General features: G+C 43.2%; 1 protein-coding gene across 1 annotated transcript in view; it reads right to left on the bottom strand.

Annotated features, from left to right (window-relative positions):
- grip1 (glutamate receptor interacting protein 1) overlaps window positions 1-25,649 on the bottom strand; it is a 111,905-nt gene that overhangs the window by 25,200 nt on the left and 61,056 nt on the right. Inside the window, exons 2-9 of the mRNA XM_079263343.1 lie at window positions 8,931-9,011; window positions 5,774-5,909; window positions 3,124-3,269; window positions 2,959-3,042; window positions 2,805-2,880; window positions 2,582-2,727; window positions 2,349-2,496; window positions 895-1,064 (exon numbers count right to left, since the gene is read on the bottom strand). Of these exons, the coding sequence (XP_079119469.1) occupies window positions 895-1,064; window positions 2,349-2,496; window positions 2,582-2,727; window positions 2,805-2,880; window positions 2,959-3,042; window positions 3,124-3,269; window positions 5,774-5,909; window positions 8,931-9,011 (987 nt within the window). The remainder of the gene's footprint in view (window positions 1-894; window positions 1,065-2,348; window positions 2,497-2,581; window positions 2,728-2,804; window positions 2,881-2,958; window positions 3,043-3,123; window positions 3,270-5,773; window positions 5,910-8,930; window positions 9,012-25,649) is intronic.

The following is a 25,649-nucleotide window of genomic DNA, read 5'->3' as shown; positions in this document are numbered from 1 at the left end:
CTGGCCAGGGGAATGTTTGCACACCCTGCTGTGATGCGTTCAGGAACAGCCTGGCCAGGGGAAAGTTTGCACACCCTGCTGTGATGCGTTCAGGAACAGCCTGGCCAGGGGAAAGTTTGCACACCTTGCTGTGATGCGTTCAGGAACAGCCTGGCCAGGGGAAAGTTTGCACACCTTGCTGTGATGCGTTCAGGAACAGCCTGGCCAGGGGAAAGTTTGCACACTTTGCTGTGATGTGTTTAAGCCTCCCTTCACTATGATGGGTTGAGTTCAAGGCCCATTAAGTTTGATGTGTGTGTGCCAAGCTGGGGGCCGATTAGGAGCGATTCCAGCCCAGCTCCACACTCCTGCTCGGTCAGTTTTCCTGGAGATCCGCCGCATTAAGCGCAGTTACAAAGCGACTCGCCTTCGGGGGAAGTGGGTCATAAATCTTCCGACATCCCGTCTGCACGGATGCAGACTCTCTCACATGTTTTCTGTCCAGAACGGAGGAAGAAATGGACTGCGTGGTTTAACGAAAATGCAGATTTAATGCAGCTGTTTTCCATATCTGAGAGCTGAATCTAATTAACATTCTGTAAACATAATTACAGCTGTTTTGAACTGTTTAGTAAATAAATAAATAGATTTAAGTGAAAAAGAAGGAAAAGAAAAAGGGGCATTATCCGGATTGTTTTATAGGACGATAGGAAAGAAATGTGAAGGAAATGTGTGAAGAATTTCTTCTAACACTCATTTCTTCATTTATTTCTATACATCATAAAATTATATATTAAATTCAGTATTTTTAAAAGTATTTATTCTCAATTTATTGTATAAATTAGTTGTACTGTTTTTATGTTAATTTGTTTCTTCTTAAGCGGCCCGTTGCGGTTGTGCTGTGCGCGTCAGTACCGTGCTGTGGTGCGTTCAGGGCCGGTCGGGCCTGGTGCTGGGGTAAGATCTCCATGCGGACGGTCTGACAGGAAGCAGAAAGCAGCTGAGTGGCTTCAGCGAGGGAACAAAACTCCATGGACTTCCCGTCGACGGACAGGATGTGATCTCCCGCGTGAAGAGCGCCGCACCTACACACACACACACACACACACACACACACACACACACACACAGTATGTCGTGTAAACACTTTCCTGTTTTTGCACCAATAAGAAATCACATGATGACCACTTCAGACCTTGATCAGCGCCATAGACATATATCTACATAGACACCGCATCGTATCACGCTGTCTATAGAGCTGACGTCTCATCACGCCGCCATCTTGGATGGGTCTCCATGTGCCTCCATTTATCTGTAAGATGTAGGTCCAACCAAAACAATGATTTCACCAATTTTTCACTGGATGTTTCTCTCAGTTTGGTTTGTTACAAAGGACAGAGATATTGTTATGATACAGATCACTGTAAAACATTCAAGCAACGTGCTTTTATGCTAAATTATTTTTATGAAGCTATTCAAGAAATAAGGTAGCTACAATATGAATAAATGTAGAAATGAGTTCGCTACTAAAATGTTTGATTGTTTATTGATGCATTTGGATTTTTTTATCTATTTTTATCTGGTCAAATAAATTATTATTCAACCTTGTTAAATGTAATTCCACACGATCTGCTTTTAATATTTCGCCGGCTATTGCAACCTTATGCTGACCAAAATACGGGAATAGTTGCTGGTCTTCTCTTGACTATAGTTGACACATTCTTTTATTTATATTTATTAATTTATCATTATAGAGATACAGTTGTACAAAGTCTAAAAATAAAGTATTGTATCAAAACTGTGGAATTCAGAAGTTACCCAGAAAAACACTCAAATCTCCGCCAAGGCCTTTAGAAAGTTCCTGGATCCAAACGGTGATCCGATCACCACCAAAATTAAATCAGTTCTTCCTTTTCACGTTTCCAACAAGTTCTGAAAATTTCATGAAAATCCGTCCTTAACTTTTTAATTTATCTTGAACACAAACAGACAAACAGACAAAGTCGGTAAAAACATAACCTCCTTGGTGGAGGTAATTATGCTGCCATGTAAAACTCTCTTTGTGAAGCATCAATATCATATTTTTCCATAAACACCTCATAGGAGTAAAATGTATCATTTTCATTTAGTAGATTATTCACTGTGTTAACATTATTTATCAACCAGTTATATAGAAAAGTGTTTTGTTTGTGTGTAATTATGTGTTGTTCCACAGAAAACAGTTATGTGGGGAAACTACGTTGACTCGGAAGCAGAGACCCATCCAATATGGTGAAGACCCATCCAATATGGCGGCGACGCTGGTTCACTATCCAGCGGTCGATGAGGCGTCTACGTATTTATGATGTCTATGGATCGGCGCCACGTACCTGTCCGCTATACTGGCAGGTTTCACCTTGTCGATGATGATGACCTGCTTGCTGCAGAACATGGAGGTGGACAGGGCCACGCCCAGACTGGAGCCCGTCGCCTTGGCAACCTCAACCAGCAGCGGCCCGGACGCCGTGGCAACTGAGTCTGGGAAGCAGAAAGGAGTGTTTTTATGGAGTTCTGCAGGGTTCCCGACTGGGACATGAGGGGTTTCTTCTCATTCCACACTGACCCATGACTGACACGTCGTACTCGATCAGCAGGGTGGCTTCCTGTCCACACTGCTTCAGGATACTCATGGCTTCAGACAGCGTGCTGCCGTGGAGACGGATCCCGTCGATGCTTAGCAAGCGATCACCCGGCTTGATGGTTCCTTCTCTGTAAAGGTAGGAAGCTTTAGTTTGGACAGAAGCTCCTGAGGGACAAAACGCTCGCAGCAGAGCAGAGGTCAGCACCTGTCGGCGGGTCCGCTTGGCCTGATGGTTGTTATGACGATGGGTCGAGACTTGTTCCTGTCCTCATGGGCTCCTCCTGCACACAAACACACAATCATGTTGTGTATTTGTTTTAGTTTAGCTCAAACACACAAACAAACGGGGCCGTTCTCACCTCTGATGACGAAGCCGAAGCTGTTTCCCTCCTTGTGAAGCGTGACTTCAACGTTCTTAAACATGACCCCCGACCCCTGCACAGCTGCAACACACCGACCAGTACACACATGAGCAGCAGACAAACACACGAAGCCAGATGTGTTTGTCGTCCTGCAGCACTTACAGACAGGCGGCAGCTCGTACTCCACCTCCAGCACGACCCGCTCGCCGACGTTCTTCAGCAGGCTGATGATCTCATCGTGCCTGAACTTGGCCAGGTTGATGCCGTTCACAGAGCGGATGTAGTCGCCCACGTTCAGCTGGTCGCTCCTGGGCGAACGGTGCAAACATCAGTCGTTTTATTGATTACTAATTTATTTAGGGTGCATTCCCGTCCAGAAAGCCCGCTAGACTCGGTCCGGTTGGGGACTCGGTCCCATCCATGCGGACCGAGGTCGTGTTCACGCTGCACTTTGGTCAAACCAGTCAAACCATTAGAATGATATATCGTTTCTTCTCCTTTCCCCTCTGTAATCCACTGTAAAACTCTGCATTTCACCTCTGTTTTCTCAAAGTATGAAAAACAATGTTACCGTAGTTACGCTGATGACACACGATTCTACATAACCATCTCACCAGGAGACTATAGTCCAATTCAACTCTGAGCTGAAGCATTAATCAGAAATAAGACTGGATGCGCCAGAACTTCCTTCAGTTAAATGAAGACAAAACTGTAAAAAGTTTTATTGGAGCAGAAGAAGAAAGATAAAGGATGGATTCCCATCAGGACGGCCCGCTAGACTCGGTCCGGTTGGGGACTCGGCTCAGCTGTAGGGGGGTGTCTCCATGTGGAACGGGATCATGTTCACGTTGCACTTTGGTGAAACCAGCAAACCATTAGAATAATATATCTCCATTCCCACCAGAGGTGGCGCTGCACTCGTATTTATCAGAAGAGAGGACCAGACCGGCGTGAAGAAGAAAACTCTGTTTCCTCCACCTGCCAGTTAAACATGGAGACCAAACTATGGCTGTTTTGGGTTTTTATTGTGTCTTATGCAAGTATCCTGCAGAAATCCACTGCAACAATGGACGCAGTATGAACACCAGACGAGGCAGAGGACCCTTAACGCCATCGCTATGGATTTACCCACAATGCAATGCTATGCCACATGCAGGAAGGGACTTTTTGTAGTCCACTTCCTGTATTTGGTCTGCTTGAAACGGACAGAGACCTGCGTTTGTAGCCGAGTCGCTTCTTTGGTCCGAATCAGAATTAGTTTGGTGCGTTCACATTTTCCCAAACGAAGCGGCTTTCCAGCAAACGGAGTCAGATTTGGATCAATAATGCTGATGTGAACTTGTCTTATATCACAATGAAAGCAGCTTTTTTCTATTTAAACCATAAAAAAAATAAAAAAAATCAATTAACATTTTTATTCAAAAGTTTTTCTGTGAGATTAAGAAATTAAATTTAAGGAAATCTTTGGAAAATCTGTTGTGATTTTATTTAAAAAAAAAAAAAAACCTCTTCTGCTCCATTTATTCACTTTTATTCACTCCTATTTATGTATTAATTTCAGAAGATTTATTGATTGCATTAATATTTAATATTCAAATGTAGATTTATTCTAATCCAATATTTTCCTATTGGGTTTTTTTTTCCTTCAAATTATTAAACTTTATTCATTTTGTTTTCATATATCACAGTATGACCTTTGACTTTTTTCCTCAAACCAAATCCAGCTGTTTTAGGTCATAAATCAAAGTATAACTATTATAGGAAATAAAAACAAATTAATCATCAGATTTGATCTTTTAAAAAAGTTTTAACTGTAATTATCAACCTGAAAATTCAGGTTTACGTCTCAGAAATGTTAGAAATTTGATGTTTTCAGTGAAGCAGAAGGTTATTTCTTCTTTCTTTGGCTACATTTTCAGACAAAAACGCCCAAAAACACAAAAGAAGAACAGCTCCACAAGGTCTTTATATTCTTGGTTATGTAGAGACATCTAAAACGTTTACTTCCAGTCTTGTTTCATTTACATTAGAGTGTAAACTGCTGTTATTCTGCATGTTGTTTTATAGAAGGTCTGTTATATTTTTGGGTTTTCAAAGAGCCGATTTGACTTTAAGGGTTTTGAACACACACTCAAAAATAGAGGTACCAGCTTGTACCTAAAAAGGTACGAATGCTTGTCGCTGGGGGTGTACTCTTTTGAGAGACATTTCTGTACCCTTCAGTTCTGGTCTATTTTTGTACCTTATCAAGTTCAACCTCACCTTATCAAGTTATGTTTTTTATGTTTTTCCCAGCATTAGGCCTGGTCCATTCCACTTAGCAATATTATCTTATCTTTAATCTAGAAATAATCTTCAAAAACTCAAACTACTGACCAGACATACACTTAGTTTGCAGCATCTGACCTTCATTGTCTGGTGTAGTAAATGACTGTTAAGTAGCACTACTGTCATCACTCAACTCTGCTCTAGTTTGTAACATTACAGCCATTAACATTACATTTTTCAATGCTGCAGGTTCCCTTATGGTTGAAATGGTACAAATTTGTACTTTATGTCACTTTGAACCCTTTTTCGTACTCTGAAGGTGTGTTTCTGGTCTCTTAAAGACCAGTATTGTACTTTTGAGAGAACATTTCTTTAAAATGTACCTATAGGTACAGAAATGTCCTTATCTTGTACCTCTATTTTTGAGAGTGCAGAGGTGTAGTGATAAAAGCTGAAATAAGTTTAACTTGAAACCAACATGCTTCATTTTGTAGTGTAACACAGAGGCGATTCGTTTCATTAAAAAGATGGAGAAGAGCGTTACCTGGCAGCGATGCCTCCCTGTCGCAGGTTGGAAACCCGGGGCTTCCCATCTTTATCGATTCCTCCTGAAACCGTCAGTCCGAGCGTCGTGCCCTCCTTTTTCATCAACTCCACCACCGTACACCCCCGAAACTCGTCTACAGAAACGACACGACCAGTAGTGAGACTCGTCTCCTCCAGTTCTGCTGGTTTTTATCTCTGAGCCTCGATTTTCCCCACTTCCTTTCTCCAAGCACAGAGAAATAAAATAATAATCTGGACACACAGAGACGTGGAGTCCTCCTCCATTCTGTCGTTTATCTATATTTCATCAGCGGCCTGAAATATTTAGCAGCGGCAGAGTTGGCTGGAAGGATGTTTGGGCGCAGAGCCGCCACGGTGTGATGTGAACCCGTCCTCAGGTGATAAAACAGAAAGCAGGATTTCCTTCAAACGTTGGATTTTAATTTTAATGAGTCAGAGATTCAACCTCCTTCACGCAGGTCAGATCAGGAAAACTGATCTTCGGCTGCGGAAGACATTGTCTCCCTCTCCTCCTTCGTCCTCTTCCTCCAAAGAGGCTTTACAAAAAGAACCAGAGCAGCTCAAGCGCGTTGACTGATGAAGGAAACTCTGAGATTCTGCTCAGATGTTTGATGCAGCAGTTTCCTGCAGCGAGAAAGGAAGCGCTTAACGCTGAGCTGAAAGGAGCTGAAAACAGTGCTTTGTTTCAGAGGCGCCTCGTCACTGTCGATGAGACGAACCAGAGCTTCCGCTGGACGTTTCGGAGAGCTGATAACGTTCTGAGGAGGATAAACGTTCAGAGTCACAGAAAACCAGCTGGATTCTCCAGTTTTAGACAAAGACGCTGGAAATCAGTTGAAACTTCAACAATATAAAGATATAAAGAGAAAAAAATCCCACTTGACCCGACAGGCGTGTATTCACAGTGACTGTCAGTAGAACTGGACCAAGCTGGCCGCTCTGTCGGCATCTACACGTCTGATCTGACCCAACTAAACACCAGGATGAACAAGTTCTGTCTCTCCAGCCAGCAAACAGTCCGAACGGCACAAATCCGACCTGGGACGCCATCACAGACCGGAAACATATCCAATCTTCTTCAGCGCGACCCAAACAGCCATGTCACATTTTACCCAACTTTACTGAAGCGAGACAGACGTCACGACTCAGCTGGCGGAGGCGCGACGTAGTCAGATCGCATGTGAAATCAACTCTAATGGACCCTTTTCATCATTTCTGCAGACGTCACTCGAGCGTGCTCGTCGCACCAAAAGGCAGACTGAAAGGTTTATCTCTGAAGAGTTTATCTGCATATTTTTTCATCAAACCAACTTTTTTTTTTAATTCCGCTTACCAAACATTATTCAAACCTGCCCAAAAAGCCACCAAAAGGATCTTTAATCGTAATTTAGTTAGCTAAACATGCCCACTTTGCCGTGAAAGAAACGGAGATGTGGCAGACAAGCGAACAGATCGAGCTTTGGCCGTCTTCAGGTGGGTTTTAAACGTTCTTCTTTGGTATTTGGAACAATTAGCGATGACAATCTCTAACTGTCTTGTGGAGTTACGAGCAGGCACATGTGGCATATATAAATTAGCAAAATCATCTGCTGCACGGTGATCATACTTCAACTAATTACCGTGAAACTTGGGTGTAAAAAAAACCAGTTGCTCCTTATTTGCTTTTGCTAACTTCTACGTGGCTTGTGCACGTATGTCTCTGCTTCCCGAGGCAGAAAGTGGACCAGTTAGGTGGACCGGGTTTTGTCCGTCTTTACTGAGATGCAGGTTTACTGGTGGTTCCCAGAGTCTCTAAGAGTACTATGGGAGGAAGGGCTTTTAGCTATCAGGCTCCTCTCTTATGGAACCAGCTCCCACCGTGGGTTCGGGAGGCAGACTCCCTCCACACCTTTAAGATGGAGCTGAAAACCTTCCTTTTCCATGATTCTTATAGTTAGGATATGAGCATCTCCTGAGTTGGAGTCTGCATGTACGGGACCCAACTGCCCAGGTTCTGCTCATTGCTCTTATAGTTATGGGTAGTCTAGCCAATCATTACTTATGTAGCAATGGGGATGTTACCTGATGCACTGAGAAGTACCTCGCTCCATTTCTCTAATATATCAATGTATAAATATATGACAATATTGCCGTCTCTAACTTATTTCTCCTTTTTTCCGCAGGTCTTCCTGAATAAGTGCAGTTGTACATGTTGATCTGTCTTTCCTGTCGTCTCCACCCCAACCAGTCGAGGCAGATGGCTGCCCTCCCTGAGCCGGGTTCTGCCGGAGGTTTTCCTCCTGTTAAAGGGGAGTTTTTTCCTTCCCACTGTTGCCGCATGCAGCTCAGGATGGAGGATTGGATCCAAGTCATGACTCGATGCAGTCAGTTGGTTTCTATTACAGGATATGTATGAATTGGCTTGAAATGATGTGTATGTAGAGTGTCCTAGGACAACATTGTTGTGAAGCGGTGCTATGCAAATAAAGCTGAATTGATCTGAACTGAATAAATCAGAGCGATGTTGGACAGTTGTTATTGGACTGTCCCGGTCATGGAGGCGAGACGTCCAGGAACAGGGAATAAAGCTGGTTGATAGTCTGCGTAGGTCTGCAGCTAACACAGCTGCGTTGCAGTTTATTTTCCATCTTAACTGCAAAAACTCAGCGAAAAACTCCAAAAATCTGCATCAAAACCCAGCAATCACAAGGGAGAACTGTGTAACCAGAAAGCAGGGTGTGCGTCGGGTCCAGGCGAGGTGGAACCGCTACGTGGCTGAGAGACAGCCGCCCCAGTGGGAGACAGCGGCAAGTCAAACAGTGAAGCTGTCCAGATATACACCAACATCCACCATGTTAACTGCGTTCCACTGAAGCATCATGAACCCACTTGGTCTATAACTGAACTCTACAGGGGAATGAATTTGAGACAGTTGTCTAAATTTCAATGGACAAACAGTCTGACAAGAACCGGAGGCGCTTACAGGTTGTCTGACGCCGCGTTCGGACAGAAATTATATGTAGGACACCAGCACCACCTGGGAGGAGATGAACTGCAACCACGAGCATCTTCCTGCACGGCAAGCATCAGCTGTTTCTGTGCTCTATTTTCAGCTGTTCTGTCCTTTGTTGTGTTTGCTGAGTCGTGACGTTTACCTGGGATGCTCTGCCTCCTGATGGCCAGCGCTCCATCCAGAGGTCTGGACCCGGTGGAGTGTTTGGTGTACGGCCCTTCATCTGCAAAGCAAAGAAAAAGACAACGACTTTAATATTCATGCTGATGCTTTACAGCGTTAATCCATCCATCCATCCATCCATCTTCATGCCGCTTATCCGGGGTCGGGTCGCGGGGGCAGCAGCCTAAGCAGGGAAGCCCAGACTTCCCTCTCCCCAGCCACATTTGCCAACTCTGCGGGGGGATCCCGAGGCGTTCCCAGGCCAGCCGAGAGATATAATCCCTCCAGCGTGTCCTGGGTCTTCCCCGGGGTCTCCTCCCAGAGGGACGTGCCTGGAACACCTCACCAGGGAGGTCCAGGAGGCATCCTGACCAGATGCTTGAGCCACCTCAACTGGTTCCTCTTGATGTGGAGGAGCAGCGGCTCTACTCTGATCTCCTCCAGGATGACCGAGCTCCTCACCCTATCTCTAAGGGTGAGCCCAGTCACCCTGCGGAGGAAACTCATTTCAGCCGCCTGTATACGAGATCTCCTTCTTTCGGTCACGACCCACAGCTCATGACCATAGGTGAGGGTAGGAACGTAGATCGACTGGTAAATCGAGAGCTTCGCCTTCTGGCTCAGCTCCTTCTTCACCACGACAGACCGGCACAGAGTCCGCATTACTGCAGACGCCGCACCGATCCGTCTGTCGATCTCACGCTCCATCCTTCCCTCACTCGGGAACAAGACCCTGAGATATTTAAACTCCTCCACTTGAGGCAGGACCTGACTCCCGACTTTTACTGGTTTTCTACCAGTTCAGACAGCCTCAGACAGCACATCTTCAACCCTCAAACAAAAAACATTTTATGCTATTTATTGACGTAGAAGCTCAACCCTTTTAATCCCAGTCAACATTAAGACACGTTCAAGCCTCAGTTTTCAGATTATGAGGCTAAAATGATGAAAACTGCATCTATGTGGTCAACCAATACAACAAATTTAATTTCTGATTTTAAGCTATCTGATTGGTGGAAAGTTTGACAGGAAGTGGCTTTGTCATCATTTCCAGGTGAAAACAGACTTTGATTTATTAGAGTCAAGTGTGTTGGAGCAGGAATGCATAGAAAACCTGCAGGACCGGAGCTGGACACCCCTGCTCCAACTGATTTTTTAATCGTCTACATAAACCCTGTCCCTTCACCAGTTTGGATCTATGGTTTAGAAAGGCCACCAGGTCTCCCAGTTTCCCTTTAAACTCTCCCACACAGACCGGTTGTTAAGGGGGATAGTGGTAGTAGCTTTACCAGTTCCTTTAACAGAAAACTTCCAGTGTTCTTACTGGTTCTGAGCTCCACCAACTCGGGACGTCTTGGGTCGGCGCGCTGCAGCTTTTAGATGTTTACTTGCTGCAACACACCTGGTCCAGATAAAATGGATCAGTTTGTAGTCACGTTCTCCAACAGCCATGACTTTGAAGCAGGCATGCTGCAGCAGGTAAACATCTACAAGCTGCAGGCCCTGGCTTCAGCGGTCCAGGTCCTGATCTGGATTTGTGCCGCTTCACAGCGCCAGTTTATCATCAATAGTGAAGAAAAACCATCAGATTGCAACAAATCTGGACTTTGATCCATCCTGAGCTGCACAACGCGACACTAACCAGTTCTTTTCACTGGTTTTGATTCCTCAAACTGGTCCTGAAGCCCTGATGTGAAACTGTCTCTGTCTGAAGCAGTCGGACAGATAAGATGTGGGTTTTGGGGAGAGAGCAGAGGCGGAGCTTTAAATGGTGCCCATTTTGTTTCTGAATCCGGTTTATTGAAATTCAGAGCCTCTGCAGGAATCCGATGTTTTTTTCTGGAAGATAAAAACGTGATAACATCTTTGTTTTTTCATGGTGGTGAATCAGTCTTGTCTGCTTTTGTTTGATCATTCACATTATGGCAGCGTGGCTTTTCCTGCTCTAATTTATTCTAATCTGCTCCGTTTGGTTGAGCTGTGAAGCTCAGCGAGACTCCAGAAGACACAAACGGCACCGTTTCCATCCCTTCAGAGGACATTACCTCCACTTCCCTCCATCTCCTGGAGACCAAACTGCAACTAAAGCTGCTCTTTTCCCAACCCTGGACTGGAAGTTCATTATTTTATTTGTTTAGTTATTTAAAAGAAATCCACACGTTCCTGTGTCTGAATTAGGTCCTCACAATACCAGCAACAGAAGCACAAACACACACAGAGAGACCACAGCTAAGAGGAGATGAAAGCTGAGCCTCCTCCTCTTCCAGATGTAGGACAGCAGCATCGAGCTCATTCTGACTCCATCCAAACACGTATGCAGTCTCACGCTGCACAAACATGTTGTATAACATACGTTAAAGGCGACGGAGTCGTCCTTACAGGCGCACTACACGCTGCCAATGGATGGAAATGCTGAAAAGATGCAGATAGCGGTGATTTTGGATGAAGATGCAGGAGGGAGGGATCCTTAAAGGGGCCTCAAAACAGACCTCTTCTATCTGAGGAAACAGCTTCAGTAAACATGGTGGAAATGAACATTTTAATCTTTCTCCAACTGGGCCCAGGCCACCATCAACAGGACGTAAAGCTGAAACAAGCTAAAGAACCACTGCTCTAAATGATCCTGATCAATGATTCACCAACAATCATCAGTTTTTTAGCATCCAGGTGTGTTAACAGCGAAGCAACGACGTCAGAAATTATCTGGGAGAAGGAACTGTTGCTGCTCATCAATCCGTTGATGATTTTAACGTCATTTTAAACTTTTTCATTCAGTTTATACCAAGCAGTTGAAAGTGAAGCCTATGCGCAAGTGTATAAAACTGCAGTTCCCCCTTCATCCACTAGGGGCTGCAAAACAGAGCAAATCCCCATAGACTCCCATGTTAAAAAGACCAACTTCACAGCAGGAATAAACATGTTTACAGCAGGAATAAACATGTTTACAGCAGAAATAAACATGTTTACAGCAGAAACAAACATGTTTACAGCAGAAATAAACATGTTTACAGCAGAAACAAACATGTTTACAGCAGAAATAAACATGTTTACAGCAGAAACAAACATGTTTACAGCAGAAATAAACATTTTACAGCAGAAACAAACATGTTTACAGCAGAAATAAACATGTTTACAGCAGAAACAAACATGTTTAACCAAAAACCTAAAACATTTTAGGTTTAATTGGTCAGGTTTACCTTCATGACAACTGTGGGGGGAGTGAATTTTTTTCTAACCCGCTTACCTCCGTTAGCTGGTTAGCTCCTGTTATCTCCGGGTTAGCTCGGTTAGCTCTTAGCTACAGAAAGCTCGAAGTTCGCTCGATGTCAATCATCCACCATGACGCTCACAGCCCCCCTCTCAGCTCCACCTCTTTGCCCATATTTGTATTTTCTGACATTCATGCCTCTGCCAAGATGGTGATGGTAGGAACCGCCCACCGAGCTTCAATTCCACTCCTCAGAAACCTACGGGTGACGTCACGGAGGCTCCGCCCATCTTTTTATATACAGTCTATGGTTTTTACAGAAGAAAATATTTACAAGAGGAAAACATTTAGGCCAGCTGCCAGTCCTCCCAGGAGCAGACGTCTGAGTAGTTCAGCCTGAAGTCAGGCGATGCAACGCTCAGAGAAACAGCAGAAAACCCAGAAGCTCCATCTCAGACTCTCCAGGCCTCCGTCTGAATGGTAAATATTTAAGTTCCTGACAGTAAGATTGTTAACTGACACAAAATTCTAACCGGGACTCTGAGGCTAACCTCACGGGGCCAGTATATCCAGGTGGTTTTTGTTGTCTTTATGCTCCAACACACCTGACCAAAATTCATTGACATTTGATTTGAGGTTGACACTCTTAATGTTCTGCTATGTAAAACCTGAAGGATGCATTAATTTATTAGGGGTGGGAAAATACAATCGAAAGATCAAAAATCAGGATTTTTTGCTTCACAATTTTTTCTTTCATTTGTCATTTTTATAGTTTTTATTGATCTTTTTACTTGTCTTCTTGGGCGTTAGAGCAGCAGAATGATGGTCTGGCTACTGTGGTGTTCTTTTTTAATTAAAAATCAAGAAAAATGATAAACAAAACAAAGTTTTCTACATTTTTCTTAGTTTTTAATCTACAAAAATCCGTGAGATTTTTGTGAGAATTGTGAGAATGACAATTTAAATCAAAATTGGCATAAAAAAAATCGGAATTGAATTAAATCAGGACAAAAGCATATTGTCACAGCCCTACTATTTATTCGTCCATTTGTTTGTCTCCCCCCCCCCCGATAGTTTTTCAGCAATCAATCGGCTGGTTTCCGATACGTAAAACCCTACAAAGGCAACAAACAGCCGAGAAGTCTTGAGGTGTGAAAACACAAAGCAGCAATTTGGTCAAAAACATCACGTCTGGGCTTTTAGGGTTTCTGCAACACACATGGTTATGATTAATGGGCCTTTAAGAGACTGGTACAGAGCGAAACTGAAGATCCATTTCAGTTAAACCAGGTGGGTTGCAGCAGGGAAACATCTACAGCCTGCAGGACACTGGCCCTGAAGGATCCCTGGCGTAAATTAACACAAAGAAGCTCTAAGTCATGGACCACCAACTCCAGACCTCTACGGCCAGTGTCCTGCAGGTTTTAAATGTTTCCCTGCTCCAACGAGCCTGAATAAAATTAAATGGTTCTCCAACAGCTAGAGCAGCCTCTTCATGATCCATGAATTTGTGTCATGGTTGCAAGTGCGTTGCATTACAGAAACATCTAAAACCTGCCGGACAAGGCCCAAGAGCTCCGCAGCTGGCGATCCCTGGTCTGTCACCCCGTAGGGAATCTTTCAAATCAAATCAAAGCTACTTTATTCATCCCCGAGGGGAAATTCAAGGTTCAAGTCAGCTCATCCAAGGTTTGACATACAGACATTTAACATTTATGACAAGTTTACAGAACCGAACTGAAACGTAGGCCCCGGAGCCAGGGGGGACAGAGCATCAATGAACATCTCTTTTTCCGTTCTCAGGGGGGGTTGCACCGGCCCAAGGCCACAAGGAAGCTGAATCCAGATATGATTGTTGTTTGGGTTCCAGGCGAGGAAAACAATTTGCCCTTGGCCTTGATTCCATAGCCGATCTCAGGCTGGCAGCTCCAAACAGCCGAATGGGGGGGGTCAATTTCCACCGATCCTGGCAGACATCTTCTTCATGTTGTTATCGATTCTGCGTACCAGCTCTGGGATCAACGAAAGATGACCAGTCTGAGCTAAACTGGTATCCTGCTTACGATCAAGTCCGGTCAACACAAGAGTCTGTGCACTGCGAGCCCGGCACATACCGTTGCAGAATTCTGGCAGCCTGCCAGTTGTTGCCAGAATCTCACGGGTCTTGAGGTAGATCAGGATTCCACCAGCGCCAATCAGCAGAATCCCGATCACCAATAATCCAAAGATGTAGACATCCTCCACGTCCTCAGAGGACAGAACCGCCAGACACATCGGTCTCCACCTGGCCCATGAGACCTGAACGTCTCTAGCCGGAAGCGTCCCCTCAGGACATGCGGGCTCCCCTCTGCCTGATCTCCGGGATGAGAAAATTTGATTGATTGTGCTGAGAGACCAGCCAATCAGATCCAACGCCTCCACCTTCAGCAACCATCAGCTTCCCGGGCAGCACATACTATTTTTATGTTCCTGCCATTTAAATATTATGAGATATTTATTAACGGATTGTAATTGAATCGGCACGTGTCACATTGCGACAAATCGATTAAAAAGTGTATCGCCCCACCACTGCCTTCCAAGCTACAGCCTGTTGAATTGTTGTCATTGTTCTGATGTCCTGAAGTAAAAGGGGGTCCCACCGATACCAGCGAGGTGGACCTGATAAAGTGGATCTCTGCAGCTAAAACAACGAGAAACCTCCTCTATTTCTAACTCTACTTTTCTTCTCTTTCTCCAACATTATGAACCACAGCTTTCCCTCTCTTTAACTGATTAATTAATCACATCTCTAGTAATTATTGCTCTAAATACGAAGCTTCATTTGTCTGTTGAAACCTAAAAAGAAAATTCCAATTGAGACACATTTGTGTTTTTTTTTCTTTAAACCATTGAGGGTTAGTGTGACACGGCCATGCTTCCTTTTTAATTTCTGTATTTACAGAGCTCCTCAAGGCAGGTTGAAAGCTGTAAAAACACACTCAACCTTTCTCCCGCTTGACTCTGAGGTGAAACATGCGAGCTTTGAGGGTTAAGATGGAGGATTTCTTTGCTCGCTGCCACAGCTTTAAAGTCATAGTGGTAGCTGTTTGGCTGCAAGTGGAAAACCCACTTGGTCTTTAAAAAGGGCAACGAAACTTCAAATGGGAGGAAAAAATGATTAAAGTAAGTCCCCAGCTTGATCCCTAGACTCATGGGGCTTCCGATGAGGAACGGGTCCAACATGTTCAAGCATCGCTGTGATTTCTGCAATTAAAAGGAAGGTGGGTGGAATCTGGAGCCAAACAGAGCTCTCCAAAGGTTTCAGTCAAAGATGGTTCAGGCTTCCAGCCTGTTTTCTGCGATGAGAAAACGCTCCCATCATTCAGCACAAGTCAAGCGTTCTGCTTTTAAAGGTCAAACATCCCCAGCCGGGCCGCAGCTGCTTCAAAACGCTGGCGTCTGCAGTGTTTCTGTGAAAACAAGCTGCTAGTTTCAGTTCAAACTGATTTCTGCTTTTCGCTGATCAGCTGGAAAGATGTGGACCGACATGAACCGGCATACACCTTCATCAAACCTCCTGAACGTAAGTTTCAGCTGTACGCTGGTTAAATCAACACCGTTGACGAGGAGATTCTTTAAAAACACATTTCATTCGGCTCATCTGATTTTCAGGTTGGTTTGGCTTCTTCTTTTCATGCTTTCACAGGACATTCAGATGTTTTAGCTCAAATTTAAACCTTTTATTGTTTTCCTGCTAACTGGTTGAGCTGGAAATCTGTCATCAGAGAGGGGGGCTGTGAGCGTCATGGTGGATGATTGGCATCGAGCAAACTCCGAGCTTTCTGTAGCTAAGAGCTAACCGAGCTAACCCGGAGATAACAGGAGCTAACCAGCTAACGGAGGTAAGCGGGCTAAAGCTAAGTCACGTTGTTAACCAGCTAAAAACCGCGGTTGTTCTACGTTCTTCTGACTTGAAGCGGGAGATCGTGTAACTTCAATCAAAAGGACACGCCCCTAAATATGGGCGAGTTAGAAAAAAATTCACTCCCCGACAGTTGTCATGAAGGTAAACCTGACCTATTAAACCTAAAATGGATTTTTGAACCAGGATGTAAACATGTTTATTTCTGCTGCGAACATGTTTCTTCCTGCTGAAAACATGTTTATTCCTGCTGTAAACATGTTTATTTCTGCTGTAAACATATTCAATCCTGCTGTAAACAGGTTTATTTTTGCTGTGAAGTTGGTCTTTTTAACATGGGAGTCTATGGGGATTTGCTCTGTTTTGCAGCCCCTAGTGGATGAAGGGGGAACTGCAGTTTTATACACTTCCGCATCAGCTTCACTTTTTACCGCCGGATGTTGATGCTTGGTTCAAACCCTACAAAGTAACTGTGTCGCTAATGCGCCCCCAGTGGAATCATCTGGTAACAACTACGTAACACCAGCATGTATGTAAACATTTAAGCTGGTTTACATCAACATGAACACAAAAAGCAAGAATATTCTCGGCGTAACTTTTTCTGAGGATGATGATCACATGATTTCAGCTTCAGTGTTCTGAACCTATCCTGGCAGCCAACTACCTTTAGATTTAAACATTATATATACCACATACCACGTTCGGTATCTTTTTTTTATATCCATTTATCTAATCATTACTGTTTCTGTTATTAACGAAACACTTCATAACTTTCCAATCTTACAAATGTGTGCTTTTCACTTGTTATGATGGTACACTGACATACTTTATGCACATTAATACAGCATCCAGAAGCTGGGAAACAACATTTTACTTTTTTTATTCCAGTCCAGAGTATCAGGCTACAGCTGCTTTTTGCTTTACAGCAACATGTCACGTGCTAGCAACTGGATATCAAGCTGCTAGCATGGCTGATTAGGCCAAAATCAACATCAGACCAACTTTTACTGGCTGTTGAGAGCTCAGAAAAGAGACAGGATGACGATAGATGCTGAATTAACTCGTTTTGTTGCTTTAACCTACTTTATTATCATTTTCATTCCAAAAATGCACAAAAGTCATAAAACTGACCTTATGATGATGGTGATTTGACACATTTCAGAACATATTTTTCAGCTGTGACGGACAGGTTTTTACTTCAGACCTCAGACGTGTTTTACCCGAATCCCTCCAACCAGAAAACGTCTCGGAAGAAAGAATACCCATAAAATTCCTCACCAAGCCACTCCCAGCTAATACAAAAACTCATGTTTCCATTTCCAACTGTCTTTTCCTAAATATCAGGGAACTACATTTTCTAATTTCATTGTTTAATCATCAGGAATTATAAATAAATTGAATCTGGATTCATTTAAAACCTTCCGTCTCTGTTTATACTCTACTTTAGCTTCTATTTCATTGATTCCAGCCAAGTCGCTGCAGCTGTCTCGACCTTCACGTGTCCAAATACCTCTCAATCACCAACTTTTTTCGGTATTAATCTCATTTATGGTAATTTAATTTCATCTTCAGACATTCTTACAGTAATTTGTGCTTCTAATTTAATCTATTCATCTACATCTGTTCAGATGTGTCACACGGTTTACTCCATACGAGCCCTGACACACAATAAATGTACAAAGTTACAACTTCTGCATTAAAATGTGCTTTTAAAAAAGGATTTTGAGGCCTAAAAAGTAAACGTGGAGACCGTTTCTGCCTTGTGACTGTCGGATTATCATTAGTCATGTAATAATTTAAAGCAGGATTTGACTGCAGTCAGTTCAGGTTGAGTTTTACATAAACTGCAACTGATTATTGTTTTTCTAAAGGATTATTCCCTCCATTATTTGATTGTTTGATTTATTTGAAAAATCAGCAATACTGAGCCGTCACTAATGCCGTATAAAACAGTTTGTAAACAGATTATTTAATGAGAAACGGAGAGAATCCTGTGTGTCCTCGGTAAACCTGACCACTCTTTACTTTGCTGCTGCCAGTATTTACTCCTCCATTTATAATAGTTGTGTGTTTTTTCCCTGTCGGAGCCATGAAAGAACCCCATCTGTGATGTTATACAATCTGGGTTGTATAATTATAATTCAATTGGATCGTTGCTGTCTCAGTAAAGCGTGACAGTAAATGTCAGAAATGTTTGGAGGAGTCTAAAAAAGCTCAAACAAACAAGGAGAAACGTAAAGAGCAACGTGACTTCTTAAATTAGATAATACTCGGCGGAAAAATCCTTTTAGGTTTTTATAAAAACACCAGTATTTTTATTGATATGTGTGGAAGTACGAATGGAAACCCTGAGAATGTCTTTTCTTCAGTTTTTCACGTAAAACTCCATGTAGAAGTTGAACACTTTTAATTAAATAATGTACTAATATATTACAATGTAATAATAATGTCTGGAATCATTTTAATTAAAGTTGTTTAAGAGTCTTTTCTCCTTGTTGATCATGCATCTGAGACGTACAGCTTTAATGTTTCTTTGTTTAAAAAACACATTTCTGCAGAATTTAAAATCTTTTTTTTATTTTTATTTAGTAGTTTTATCTTTTGTACCTTGCTTTCATGTTTTATGTGAATCACTTTGTTTTGTACCTGAATTCTCGAATACAAATAAACCTGTCGTGCCTTTTTTTTTTATAACTGACTGATGAATAGATAAAATAGATAAAAGTAAAGAAACTCGACAAAGCCGCTACTCCTTCCTCTGATAATGACCGGGATTAAGGTCTGCGCTGACGCCGGAGAACTGCTCCTCAGCATCACTTTACGGCAAAACTACATGTTTTACTTTAAACTATTGTTGCCCTGCAGCTTCTTTAAGTCGAGGAACTACATTTCAAAACTTTTTTCCTCCCCTAGAACATCACTTTACAGCACAGTGTCACACGCTAGCAACTGGATATAAACACATTGGATTCACACTCTGATTAAGTCAGCAAAAAAACCCAGAGAGACATTAATGGAAAAGAGGAAAGTGACAACTTAAGAGATGAAATCGCACAAAGATGGATGTCGTTAGGAAGCTCTACAAAGTAGCTTAGCTAGAAGGAAAGGAGGGATGGATCAGGAGTTTTTCACAGCTCAGTTTCTGAGCTCAAGTCAAGCTCTTGATGTTTGTTGGTTTGAGGCGTTTGTTTCACAGATAAACTGGTTATTTCAGTACATCTGAATACCAGAAGTTCAGTTTTACAACTTCTATTTTTAGTATCTTCATGAAAATTTCATGTTTGGGTCCTCGCAGGAAACGATCGAGCCGTTTCACCCTGAAACTGGAAGAGATTTTCCCACAACGGGAAAAATCTAACAGGAAACAAACACCTGAAGCTTGTAGTTGCACCAGACTCCCAGAGGTGAGTCTACACATAACATCCGACCACATAAACCTGATCTCACACACACACACACACCGTTACTCTGCCCTGCTTTCTCCGCTCCTTCTTCCTGCTAACGCACATGAATCTATGAAAATAAGATGCATGGCTTCCTCGCTGAAGGTCTCTCCACGGCAACCTGCAGCGATCGACTGAATGAATCCATCAGGATATCGTTTACGTCGAGCACACACACACACACATACACACACACACACACACACACAGCTGCTCCGGCCATAAACAACTGCTTCTCTCTCTCTTTTCAATGTCAGCAGTTTACAGCAAATGACACTCGACCAACATGCGTGGATGTTTGCACATTAAAAGGCACTCCATCACATTCAAACACGCTCGCTCTCTCCATCTCCCAGTGTCCCACTATGTCTCTCTACCTTTGTTCACCCTGCGCAGGATCTGGCAGCGACATTTAAACGACACGGCGATCATGGTGAAGCCGAGCCGAGCGTCGCCTCCCCCCCCAGCGCCATGCAGATGCAGCCACCGGGAAAAAAAAGCCAACACTACACCTCCTCTTCCTCCTCTTCCTCCTCTCCCTCCTCTGCCAGCGGTCCACTGACGAAGGAGGTCCGACAACAGTGTCAGTAAAGCTCACGAGGGAGGCGGAGAGCGCTGCAGATGTGAAGCTCCTCCACAAAAATCAGCCAGAGGGTGGAGAAGAGGAGAAGGGGGGAGAAAGGGGGAGGGGGTAGAGTCTGCGCAGATGGGAGGATGAAGATGAGCAGAAGGAGGAGGAGGGGGATGATGGAGAGGTAGAGAGAGGGGGAGGAAAGAAGCTGCTGTATCCCTCTGCTGGTGTGAAATATGTTTGTGCAGCTGGATGGATGGATGGATGGATGGATGGATGGATGAATGAATGAATGAATGGATGGATGGATGGATGGATGGATGGATGGATGGATGGATGGATGGATGAATGAATGAATGGATGGATGGATGGATGGATGGATGGATGGATGGATGGACGGATGAATGAATGGATGGACGGATGGATGGATGAATGGATGGATGGATGGAGGGATGGATGGATGAATGAATGAATGGATGGATGGATGGATGGATGGATGGATGGATGGATGGATGGATGGATGGATGGACGGATGGATGGACGGATGGATGGATGAATGAATGGATGGATGGATGGACGGATGGATGGGTGGGTGGATGGGTAGATAGATGGTGGATGGATGGAGGGATGAATGCATGGATGATAAATAGATGGGTGGATGGAGGGATAGATGGATGGATGGAGATAAAAATAGATGGAAAACTACTTGAAAAAACAAAAAAAGACCAATGAAAGCCATGGTTTGAGGGTAAAAATGTGAAAAAAGTAGAGAAGAAGAGATCAAATGGAGGAAGGATGGAAAGAAAGAAGGAAACGGAAGGCAGGAAGAGTTGGAAAAAAGGGAAAAGCAAATTAAATAAAAAATGGAATTAATGAGGGAAAGAAAAGAATGAAAAGAGGGAAGAAATTTAAACCCAAAAAGGAAGAAAGTGAAAGAAAGCGGAAAGAGGAAGAGAAAATGAATGAAAACATAAAATAAGGAATGTTTTTTCAAATAAGAGGGAAAGAAATGAGATGGGATTAGAAAAAAGGAAAGGAAAAAATGAAAAGTGCAACGAAGGGATGAGAGTAAATATGTCAACCAGCTGCCAACTAACAAATAATCAGCAGTTCTGCGTCAGGCAAAAACTGGGTCACAACTTCTGCCTTCTGCTCCCGAGGTAAAACACCACACTCGACCCAAAAAGACTTCTGAGACGACTCACGTGAAAAAGAAAAACTACTTCTGGAAAAATAGCCGATGTTTGTGCCAAATATGAAGCAACTGCCTTGAGGCGTTCCTGAGACATGGTGTCCAAGAAGACGAAATGATGGAAAACAAATCAAACTCAAACGCACAGGTGTCAAACCCCAGTCCTCGAGGGCCGGTATCCTGCAGGTTTTTGTTGTCTCCATGCTCCAACACACCTGACTAAAATTCATAAATAGGTTGATGAGAAGTTTCTGGATCCATTTGATTTAAATCAGCTGTGTTGGTAGAGGGAAACAACAAAAACCCACCAGATACCAGCCCTGGAGGACTGGAGTCTAACACCCCCGCTCTAACGCCTCTACTGTCGGGGGTCTAAAATTAAGAAAAAAAAAAAAGAGAATGATGGCTTCCCCAAGTAACATGTTGTCATTTTACATTTCTGCAAACCCCAGATCTCTTCATTTCATGCCTGCTGCTTTGGGAACCGCAGCTTTGTGAAATGATGGACTCTAATATCAACACGATCTTGTCCTAAACCTAACAATGTCACATCAGTGTCCTAAACAAACCAAAGACTCTCAAATATTTCTCACATTTATGCATCACTGGATGTGACATAGGAGTCGCGCGACCCAATCATTACAAGTACCGTATTTTCCGGACTATAAGTCGCTTTGGAGTATAAGGCGCACTTGGCCAAAAATGTCTAATAAGGTAGAAAAAAAAACCATACATAAGTCGCAATAGACCAAAAATGCCTAATTAGGCAGAAAAAAACATACATAAGTCGCACTGGAGTATAAGTCGCAATAGACCAAAAATGCCTAATTAGGTAGAAAAAAACATACATAAGTCGCACTGGAATATAAGTCGCAATAGACCAAAAATGCCTAATTAGGTAGAAAAAAACATACATAAGTCGCACTGGAATATAAGTCGCAATAGACCAAAAATGCCTAATTAGGCAGAAAAAAACATACATAAGTCGCACTGGAATATAAGTCGCAATAGACCAAAAATGCGTAATTAGGTAGAAAAAAACATACATAAGTCACACTGGAATATAAGTCGCAATAGACCAAAAATGCCTAATTAGGCAGAAAAAAACATACATAAGTCGCACTGGAGTATAAGTCGCAATAGACCAAAAATGCCTAATTAGGTAGAAAAAAACATACATAAGTCGCACTGGAGTATAAGTCGCAATAGACCAAAAATGCCTAATTAGGCAGAAAAAAACATACATAAGTCGCACTGGAATATAAGTCGCAATAGACCAAAAATGCGTAATTAGGTAGAAAAAAACATACATAAGTCACACTGGAGTATAAGTCGCAATAGACCAAAAATGCCTAATTAGGCAGAAAAAAACATACATAAGTCGCACTGGAATATAAGTCGCAATAGACCAAAAATGCCTAATTAGGTAGAAAAAAACATACATAAGTCGCACTGGAATATAAGTCGCAATAGACCAAAAATGCCTAATTAGGTAGAAAAAAACATACATAAGTCGCACTGGAGTATAAGTCGCAATAGACCAAAAATGCCTAATTAGGTAGAAAAAAACATACATAAGTCGCGGCTGCTGTCTCTACTTCAAACGCCTCATATGTCTCGCACACCAGAATCCACATGGATTCCATCACTCTCTTCCTCTCCAGACCAGTTTCTACCGAGGAGTCTGGCTCAGGACGGAACGTTTTGGAGCATTAAAACCTGATTCCTTTTGCATTACCCTGAGCAATATATTCGTCAGGTACAAAATACTTTGACGTCCTCGTGTTGCAAAACCTTCTGTGCATTGTAATGAGGATGAACATGACCTGCAGTTCCTGGTATTTTAGTTCCGCTAAGTGGCTTTAAAAACAAAACAAAACAAAGGGCACGGATCCACTTTTTGGGAGTTTCGATCCGATACCGTGACCTGAAACTTGAACATCTGCTGATACCGATAGTTGCCGATACCAGATCTGTTTATGTGAACATTATTGTGACTATGGTTATTATTGCTGTTATAACTGTGTAGGATTTCATTAGGTTGTAATAAATGACCCATCCTTTCTGAAGTTACCTCACCAATACTAATATAATAACATTACAGATCTAACCATTTCAACAAGTTTTATTTTGATTTGGCACATTTTACCTAAATACAACTAAATGTGTGGTTTTGAAAGAAACATCTGGCTTTTAGTGGAACAAATAATGTCACCTTTTTACATTCAATGCATTTATTTCTTTTAAAACATGTCCGAAGCATGTCATCAAACACATGTGCGCTGGCTTGACTAGCGTAGTATTGGTTGTGGTATTGGTACACTTTTATTAAGACCATGTACAAGTACACACGCTTGGTAATAAGCCAAGAGGTGCATCCTTAATATTTACACATGGTGCTGTTGACAACTTTTGCCCAAGAACTTATCAACTGACGAGGATCCCTTGGAGGAATTAGTTCTCTTTTCAGTGAAATGTAAAGGTTTCTTTACATTAAACACCCTTTGTATGCTTGCAACATAGGTTGGAAATTTGGGTTTGTTTGCCAAAAAAGCATCACTGACTTTGAGAAACCACCCCTCTGTAGGACTGGTGTCTGAAAAAGCCCCTCAGTATCCTGAAACCCGGACTGTGGTCTCAGTGGACTCACACTTTCATTTGGAAGTTGACGTCAGTGTGTATTTTTACATTGTGTGTTAATCCTTCAGAAGATCTGTCAGATATTCTGTTTTGTTTTTTGGTTATTTTTAGAATTAGAATTGAGTAAAAAAAAGTCTAGCGCACGACTGTTTTAAACAGCCTAAACAGTCTTATGGGTGACCATATTAAAACAGATAAAACTACTGATCTGTGGGGCTGCAGCTGTTTCTAGTGTTTTTATGTCACTGTGAGAACCAATAAGAGAGCAGCCGGTGTGTAGCGTGTGACGTCATTGGCTCGTGGGGGGAGGCGTGTCCTTATGCAGGTAGCGAAGTGGTCAGACATGTAGGTCAGTGTTCCAGCAGCAGATTACACAGGATTAGTGTCAGCCTGTGTGTATTATAGGTATTAACAGTGATATTACTATAACTGTAGTAAAATGCAGCAGGCTCTCTCTCTTCCTCTATGTGCCATTCTGTGTCGGTGTCTCTCTACCAGTATCGGTGCAAGTAATCATGACTCTCAGCACAATAGCAGTTGTTATATAAAGCAGCTGTTCTCAGAGTTTGTGTGCTGACGGTGCAGAGCTGACCTACGCTGCCCCCTGCTGGTCAGGCCGCCCGTCAGCTGCACTGTGAGACTGCAGCACCCCCTGCTGGAGAAACAGCCGTAACTGCAGCTTGGTGAGGATGAAATCACACATCATCGGGTCACTGGTCTGTGCGCAGGGTGGACAGAACCAGAACCATCACCACAGGTACACAATCTGTCAAAGAAAATCCCAGAAAATGTGAGTTTATCCATGTAGAGTCATAACAAACACACAGTCTGCATCCATGTTGGTTCTGACACACAACGGCTCGCCCGGGTCATGTGACCCATCACGTCTTTTTGGACCCTCTGAAGTCCTGACAAATAACAACGCAACAGCAGAACCAATTAGAAACTATCCAGAACCAAGACCATTCAGAACCGGCTGGGCGTTCTGAAAAGAACTGGAAGAATAAAAAACACAGAAAACAGAAAAGAACTGTGTGACTCAGAACCAACACCAGCACCCCCATACCCGGTCAGAACCAGCGGTACCAGCTTACAGCAGGTAAATAACGCCCACAGAACCAGAACCAGCAGTACCAAAATAATCAGAACCAGCTGATGTCCCCAGAAGTCGAATCAGAACCAGCAGAAATGTGAGACTGAACCGAAACTGAAAGGGCCAAAAACCAGATCTACAGAATCACTGGAACCAGAACCAGACCTAGAACGAGAACCAGAGCCAGAACTAAAGCTAGAGCCAGAGCCAGAGCCAGAACCAAAGCCAGAGCCAGAACAGAACCAGACCTTGAATCAGAACCAAAGCCAGAGCCAGACCCAGACCTAGAACCAGAACCAGAACCAGACCTAGAACGAGAACCAGAGCCAGAACCAGAACAAAAGCCAGAGCCAGAGCCAGAACCAAAGCCAGAGCCAGAACAGAACCAGACCTTGAATCAGAACCAAAGCCAGAGCCAGACCCAGACCTAGAACCAGAACCAGAACCAGACCTTGAATCAAAACCAAAGCCAGAACCAGACCTAGAACGAGAACCAGAGCCAGAACTAAAGCTAGAACCAGAACCAGAACCAGACCTTGAATCAAAACCAAAGCCAGAACCAGACCTAGAACGAGAACCAGAGCCAGAACTAAAGCTAGAACCAGAACCAGAACCAAAGCCAGAGCCAGAACCAGAACCAGAACCAGACCT

The sequence above is a fragment of the Telmatherina bonti genome, assembly GCF_933228915.1.
Source record: "Telmatherina bonti genome assembly, chromosome: 23".
In the NCBI taxonomy this organism is placed as follows: Eukaryota; Metazoa; Chordata; class Actinopteri; order Atheriniformes; family Telmatherinidae; genus Telmatherina; species Telmatherina bonti.
The sequence above is the reverse complement of the archived record's forward strand: the minus strand, read 5'-3'. Positions and strand labels throughout refer to the sequence as shown.